Genomic DNA, 7,387 nt, shown 5'->3' with positions numbered 1-7,387 from the left:
GTCAGCGTAAACGACCATGTTTCGTTCTCGCCAGGTATTCGCATTATCGCCTTATTATTTGTATTTTCGTTTAATCTGCTCTGGCTTGAATGTAAATACTATTTCAGTTTTGTGTATCTCATGAGTTCAGTCTTTTTTTCTTTCGATATTCATGTTTCATCGTCTGAAAGCTACCCAGTATGCCAGTCAAAATCCTCCAGTCAGGAGCCAGATAAATCGCCTTCCCATGGTCGACAGCCAATGAGAATACTCCTTTAAAATAATTATAAACAATAATCGCTTAGCAACTTCAGATGGTCGCTTAAATCACTGCACTTCAACAAATCATGTTTGAAACGGCTATATCTTTCCAACTTGATAAATCTTATATCATTCGTCCTCAGGTCCTCAAGTTGCTGCGAAAACGTCTGTCAGGAGATTTCACGCAGCGCAGGCATCAGCTTCCTGTGAGGAACAGCCAGAGCATCTTGTCTTACAGCTGCATTCTCTGAGATCGGCGAATGCAAGCAGCACCGGCGAGGGTAAGTGTTTGCTGTTTCTTGTCAAGGTATTTGCAAGCGAAAGATTATATCTAAGATCCTCTCTATCTGCAACTGACGCCAAGAGATCCATGTTGAGAGAAAACAAGTAATAATCAAAAATGAATTAATAAGGTATATGATAAATCTTGAAGGGAAATGGGAATAGGAAGGAAAGAAAGAATATGTGTTAATCGGTGCTTGGAGCAGACCTCCAACCACACAAGGGGTCAGTGACAGATTATTAGTTAAAGGAAATAAGTATAACAGAAGACATTCAGAAAGACAGAGAAAGAAGCAAAGGTGTGTGCGGTTATAATGTAATTAGAAAAATATATTTAATCGAGTAACTTTTATTTACAAGAATAAAATCCAGAGACCAAAAGGCGCCTCACTTGTGAAAGCATAAACAGGACGAATCAGCAAATGTTGAGATGAATTTCCATGTGGAAGTAACGAGGCACTTACTGCTGAAGCACAGGAAGCACCTTGGTTTTGCCCTGTGACTTTTGCGTGGATTTCAATGGAGTGGCTAGAGCTTGGAAAGTCCTTTGGCGTTGGATATTTCTTGAGCAAGGAGCTTTTGGCAAGCCGCCTGTGCGCTGAGGATGGATGTGATTTATTGGTGTGGGTGGGCTGGGGGAGGTGGGTAGGAAGTGGGTGGTGGGTAGGAGGGAGGGGGGGCGTGGTAGGAGGGGGCAGGGGCGTGGTAGGAGGGTGCGGGGTGGTAGGAGGGGGCAGGGGCGTGGTAGGAGGGTGCGGGGTGGTAGGAGGGGGAGGGGGAGGGGGAGGGGTAGGAGGCCTCCCCCTCATAGGCGACGTTGGCGACGTAGCCGTTGTCGTGATCGGCGCTGAATTCCACGATCTCGGTTCGGCCGTCGGGAAGAACCACTCTGTACGATCCGGAGGTGACGTGACCGTCGCTGGTCTCCTGATGGGCGTAGTCGTTGCCCGAGTAGTCCCTGACGGCGTAACTGAAGTCGAAGGGCATTCCTGGCTGCTTGTAGGTCGGGTGAGGAGGGCCGTAGACGGGAGGAGTGTCGGGACGGGGCACGGCGGAGGCCAGGGCCGCGAGGGCGCCCGCCAAGAGGATCAGCTGCGCGAGGGAGCAGAGAATTCAGAGCTAAAATTCACACACGAGGAACAGGAGCCTCGTACGAAAGCACAAATGTCCTGAAGGAAATCACTTCAAACTTCGGAAATCCCTGTTATATGATCTCAAGTAATCTCTTGGAAAAAAAAAAGAGAACTTTGAAGGAACAAATGTAATTAATGAATATTTCAAAGAGGCTGGAGGTGAGGGATGGAGAAAGAAAGGTTCACTAACTAGAAAGTCAGATTTTTTAACTGAAAGCTACTTACTTTCGCAGACATGTTAGTGTTGGTCGCAGAGGAGCTGAGTGAGCTGTGATGTTCGGCTGAAGGAGGAAGACCCTTTTATACTCATCATGAATGTTGTTACGTCATTGTTACAAACACTTGATACTGCAAAGGCAAATGACATTGATGATAGTAACGTGAAAGCAGGTATAGAATGTCATACGAATAATTTCAGCAAAAAAAAGAAAAAAAAGAAAAGAAAATAAGCAACAAAGTTATGATACTGAATAGGTATTAATGATAAAAAGATAGCTAAATGATGATAGTAATAACATTGATAATCTAAATGGCTCGCGAAGTAGTCATATTTTTGTGTTTTGCCTGAACTATTAATCCTGAACAGAGGCAAGCACCGATGCAAAGACTGATGGAATTAGACTTAAAACGAGACTGTTTTCTCAGGATGAGTTGTCTGTCTACACTCCTGGCGGTTCGTCTGCGCCTCTCAGCATCGACTTGACTTAATAACGATAATGATAATAAAGGTGCATAATAATGACAATAATAATAAAGGTACAAATAGTAATAATAATGATAATGATAATACAGTAATAATGATTCTGATAATAATAATGATGATAGTGTTACTAAAGATAATCATAATGATAAAGATGACTGATGATGCTGATACTGATAATAATAATTGTGATAATGATAATGGCAATGGTTATAATGATAAATAATAATAATAAGAAGAAGAGTGATAATAATATTAATAATATCAATAATAGCGTTAATGAAAATAATGATACAAACAATAATACTGATAAATAACATCATTATCACTTTTGTCATTATCATCATTATTATCATAATCACTGTCATCGTTATCGAGTCATTTACTATAAATATCATCATTATTACTACTATTATCATTATTATTATTATTATTATTGTTATTATATAAAGTACTCGTTTCTCCGTTCTTAAAATCATCGAACATTTTCCGCGGGTTTTGTCACCGTAAACGACTTTCGTTCTCGTCAGGTATTCTTATCATCGCCTTATTATTTGTATTTTCGTTTAATCTGCTCTGACTTGAATGTAAATACTATTTCAGTTTTGTGTACCTTATGAGTTCAGTCTTTTTTTCGATATTCATGTTTCATCGTCTGAAAGCCACCCAGTCAAAATCCTCCAATCAGGAACCAGATAAATCGCCTTCCCATGGTCGACAGCCAATGAAAATACTCCTTTTAAAACAATGATAAACAGAGCCTGACGTGTGGGGCACAGGATCAAGAACTCCCTTTTATTTTTGTCAGAGCTGATCTACAATGAACCTACATTAGTTTTAATTGGTGTATTCTTCTCCCTCAAGCATCGTAGAGAAACACCAAACAAACATATATACGAACACGACACAGTGAGAATACAAACATGATGCAGTGATAGGCAGTATATATGTACTATAATCATATAATTATCACAAAATACGCACGATAATATTGTCATTATATCCCGTATATGGCGGCATCACAATATGGCACTCACAACTCACATTAGTATCATAACTCACTTCATTATCACAACCCACACTCAGGTCCTCAAGATGCTGCGAAAACGTCTGTCAGGAGGTTTCACGCAGCACGAGCATCAGCTTCCTGTGAGGAACAGCCAGAGCATCTTGTCTTACAGCTGCATTCCCTGCGATCAGCGAATGCAAGCAGCACCGGCGAGGGTAAGTGCTTGCTGTTTCTTGTCAAGGTATTTGCAAGCGAAAGATTACATTTAAGATCCTCTATCTGCAACTGTCGCCAAGAGATCCATGTCAAGAGAAAACGAGCAACACTCAAAAATGAATGAATAAGGTATATGCTAGATCTTGAAGGGAAATGTGAATAGGAAGGAAAGAAAGAATATGTTTCTCGGTGTTTGAAGCGGACCTCCAGCCACACAAGGGGTCAGTGACAGAATATTAGTTAAAGGAAATAAGTATAACAGAAGACATTCAGAAAGACAGAGGAAGAAGCAAAGGTGTGTGTGCGGTTATAATGTAATTAGAAAAATATATTTAATCGAGTAACTTTTATTTACAAGAATGAAATACAGAGACCAAAAGGCGCCTCACTTGTGAATGCATAAACAGGACGAGTCAGCTAATGTTGAAATGAATTTCCTTGTGGAAATAATTGGACACTTACTGCTGAAGCCCAGGAAGCACCTTGGATTTACCCTGTGACCGTTGCGTGAATTTTCATGTGGCTTGTGCTTGAAAAGTCCTTCCTTTGGCGTTGGATACTTCTTGAGCAAGGAGCTTTTGGCAAAGCCGCCTGTGCGCTGAGGATGGATGGGATTTATTGGTGTGGGTGGGGTGGGGGAGATGGATAGGAAGTGGGTGGTGGGTAGGAGGGAGGAGGGGCGTGGTAGGAGGGAGAGGGGGCGTGGTAGGAGGGTGCGGGGTGGTAGGAGGGGGCGGGAGCGGGGTAGGAGGCCTCCCCTTCGTAGGCGACGTTGGCGACGTAGCCGTTGTCGTGATCGGCGTTGAATTCCACGATCTCGGTTCGGCCGTCGGGAAGAGCCACTCTGTACGATCCGGAGGTGACGTGACCGTCGCTGGTCTCCTGATGGGCGTAGTCGTTGCCCGAGTAGTCCCTGACGGCGTAGCTGAAGTCGAACGGCATTCCTGGCTGCTTGTAGGTCGGGTGAGGAGGGCCGTAGACGGGAGGAGTGTCGGGACGGGGCACGGCGGAGGCCAGGGCCGTGAGGGCGCCCAACAGGAGGATCAGCTGCGGAAGGGAACAGAGAATTCCAAAATAAAATCCATAAGCACGAGAGGAACTTTATCACAATAGTATTAGATAGGAATATATCCCGATGAAAGTTACTACAGTTTCAAGAAATTATTAATATAAACTGAAGAATTCTTTGAGAATCAGCAACACACAAAGAAGTGAATGTAATGAATAAATCTTGGCAAACGTTACGTAGATGATTATGAAATAAAGGAACGGAAGAAGAGACACTGCTAAAAGGGGAGGAGTAATGGATGGACATGAGAGAGAGAGAAACAGAGTTTAGTAGCTCGAAGGCCTGAAATATATGTCCCTCCCCCAAAGATTCTCACTTTCGTAGACATGTTGGTGTTGGTAGCAGAGCAGCTGAGTGAGTTATGATGCTCAGCCGAAGGAGGAAGCCCCTTATATACTCATCGTGGAGGATGTGACGTCATTGTTACGACCACTGGATAGTGCAAATGATGTTGATGACAGAAACGTGAAACCAGGTATAGAACGTCAAATTATTTCAGCAAAAAACATTGTAACAACAAATGATTAACAGTATTCAAAAGACTAGAAATAAAGTGATGTTCTATCACAACTGCTACTGCTAATGATGATACTAACAATGTTCTTATAGTGGTAATGATAATTATGATGCTGATGATAATGATGGAAATAAAAATTATCATTATTATAAAATTTTCAACAGAAATGATGGTAATACTGACGATGATAGTAACGGTAATAATAATGTATTACGATGATAGCAATAAGAAAAATAATCAGAATGATTTTTATAGTAATATTTTTATAGCTTTACATAAATTGCATTCATCATCACAGTAGCAGACGGCTTTATTAGGTTAAAAAGATGTCTGTCTACATATCTGGTGATACTTATAATATATATGGTGATAATACGACTAATATGAATAATAATCAACATTTTCAACATTCATCATTACTATCATTATTATTACTATCATCATCATTGTCATTATCATTATTATTCCTGTTTATTGTTATCAGTACCATTGTCATTGATATTACCATTATTAATAATACTATTGTTATTATCATCGTCATTATTGTCATAATCATTATTGCCATTGTTATTATCATAGTAATTATTATAATTATTATCATTATTACTATTATTGCTATTATTATTACTTTTGTTGTGATCATTATCATGATCGCAATTGAGACTAAGACTTTGAGGAAGAATCACATTTGTATGAGAGCCGAAGAAAACAAAGAATGGGAAGATGAAAAAAAAATGAAGAAGTAGGAGGAGGACGAGGAGGAGGAGGAGGAGGAAGAGGAGGAAGAGGAGGAGGAGGAGGAGGAGGAGGAGGAGGAAGAAGAAGGAAGGAAGGAAGGCTGTTTAGCACTTTCAAGAAAGGTTTGATCCTCGTTCTAAATCTGTCTGAAAACAGCTGCAGAACGATGAATGTTTGTGGTGAGCAGCTATGAGAAACCATATTGAAGCGAACCATTTTTGATATTGTAAATCAATATACAAATATATATTCATTTTGACCGCTCTTAAAAGTATCAAACCTGTTCGCGGATTTTGTCAGCGTAAACGACCTTATTTCGTTCTCCCAGTCAGGTATCATTAGGGCAAGATGAGTGCCTTCCTATCACCCATTTAGTTGTGTTTCCTAGTGATGGGCGATATTCATCTTTTTTGCAGTCGATTACTCCGATTACTTTTGCGATCGGTAATCGATTATTTTCCAACTAGAAATAGATTATGCAGTGATGTATTAGTACAGGGTAAGGTGTATATATTATTGTTTTTAGTGTAGTCTATCTCTCCTCTCTCTCTCTCTCCTTCTCTCTCTCTCCTCCTCCTCCTCCTCTCCTCCTCCTCTCTCCCCCCTTTCTCTCTCTCTCCTCCTCCTCCCTCTTCTCCTCTCGTTCTCTCTCTCTCCTCGTTCTCTCTCTCTCTCTCTCTCTCTCTCTCTCTCTCTCTCTTACCCCCCCCTCTGTGTGTGTGTGTGTGAGTATGTTGAAACCCCTTCCCTCCCCCCCCCCTCCACTCCACCACCCAAACACCTGGGCGATAACGGGCTTCAAGGAGTAAAGCGAGTAAATATGCGCGTTTTTTTTTTTTTTTTTTCTTTTTAATAATAAAAAAGAATCATTATTTCATAACCAAGCATTCGTACGATAAATAACTTACACTATCTTGTTGAGTAAAAAGTGTCATGACGAGTTTTAGATTGCTAGTGTTAGTTTGAAATATATTGAGACGATCCTCAACTCAACCCTGGCTCTGGGAGTAATCGTTTGGTAATAGATTACTTGAAATTATAATCGAGAAATTTCACGCTGTAATCCATGTAATCGATTACGCCCACCGCTAGCGTTTACGTCTCCTTTGTGGTGCATTCTAGTTCGTTAGCTATCTCTTTTTTTTAATATTCATGGTATTGCCTGAGAGCCACCCAGTATACCACAGTAAAATTCTTACCAGAATCAAATGAGTCCACAGTCAATAAAAACAATTTTCTTAAACAGTGGCAGTTTAGGATATTGCTGCATTTCAAAAATCATTTTTGAAACGGCTACTTCTTTTCAACCTGATAATTTTACAAACATCGACGGGGTGTCTCTCCAGACGCCCCCCCCCCTCAGCTACAAAAATGTCAGGAGAAATTCCACACATCTCTAATTCTCATTTTCTGTGAGGAACAGCCAGAACCTCTTAACGAACGATCATCCCCTCAAGACTGAATCATCCCTTCCGGTGCGGCG

At 41.0% G+C, this 7,387-nt stretch overlaps 2 protein-coding genes across 2 annotated transcripts; both read right to left on the bottom strand.

Annotated features, from left to right (window-relative positions):
• Positions 1 to 1,137: 1,137 nt before the first annotated feature.
• On the bottom strand, positions 1,138 to 2,313 carry LOC119598646 (cuticle protein 7-like). Its single transcript, XM_037948350.1, has 3 exons — positions 1,881 to 2,313; positions 1,254 to 1,614; positions 1,138 to 1,175 (listed from the first exon to the last, which is right to left on the bottom strand). The coding sequence occupies exons 1-3, from the start codon at positions 1,890 to 1,892 to the stop codon at positions 1,138 to 1,140; spliced, it is 411 nt and encodes a 136-aa protein (XP_037804278.1). The 5' UTR covers positions 1,893 to 2,313.
• Positions 2,314 to 4,195: 1,882 nt separating this feature from the next.
• LOC119572473 (cuticle protein 18.6-like) lies at positions 4,196 to 6,243 on the bottom strand. The gene is made up of 2 exons (XM_037919582.1): positions 6,185 to 6,243; positions 4,196 to 4,679 (listed from the first exon to the last, which is right to left on the bottom strand). Exons 1-2 carry the CDS (start codon positions 6,241 to 6,243, stop codon positions 4,196 to 4,198), a joined length of 543 nt encoding a protein of 180 aa, XP_037775510.1.
• Positions 6,244 to 7,387: the final 1,144 nt, after the last annotated feature.

The sequence above is a fragment of the Penaeus monodon genome, chromosome 4, assembly GCF_015228065.2.
Source record: "Penaeus monodon isolate SGIC_2016 chromosome 4, NSTDA_Pmon_1, whole genome shotgun sequence".
Lineage (NCBI taxonomy): Eukaryota > Metazoa > Arthropoda > Malacostraca > Decapoda > Penaeidae > Penaeus > Penaeus monodon.
The sequence above is the reverse complement of the archived record's forward strand: the minus strand, read 5'-3'. Positions and strand labels throughout refer to the sequence as shown.

What these genes read in the sequence shown, in the direction of transcription:
- LOC119598646 (XM_037948350.1), bottom strand. An exon ending in CTCCTACCACGCCCCTGCCC is followed by an intron (nt 1,176 to 1,253) that starts CCTCCTACCACC and finishes ACCCACCACCCA; the next exon opens with CTTCCTACCCACCTCCCCCA.
- LOC119572473 (XM_037919582.1), bottom strand. Translation starts at nt 6,243, where the DNA reads ATGATACCTGACTGGGAGAACGAAATAAGGTCGTTTACGCTGACAAAA. An exon ending in CTGACAAAATCCGCGAACAG is followed by an intron (nt 4,680 to 6,184) that starts GTTTGATACTTT and finishes ATTGTGATAAAG; the next exon opens with TTCCTCTCGTGCTTATGGAT.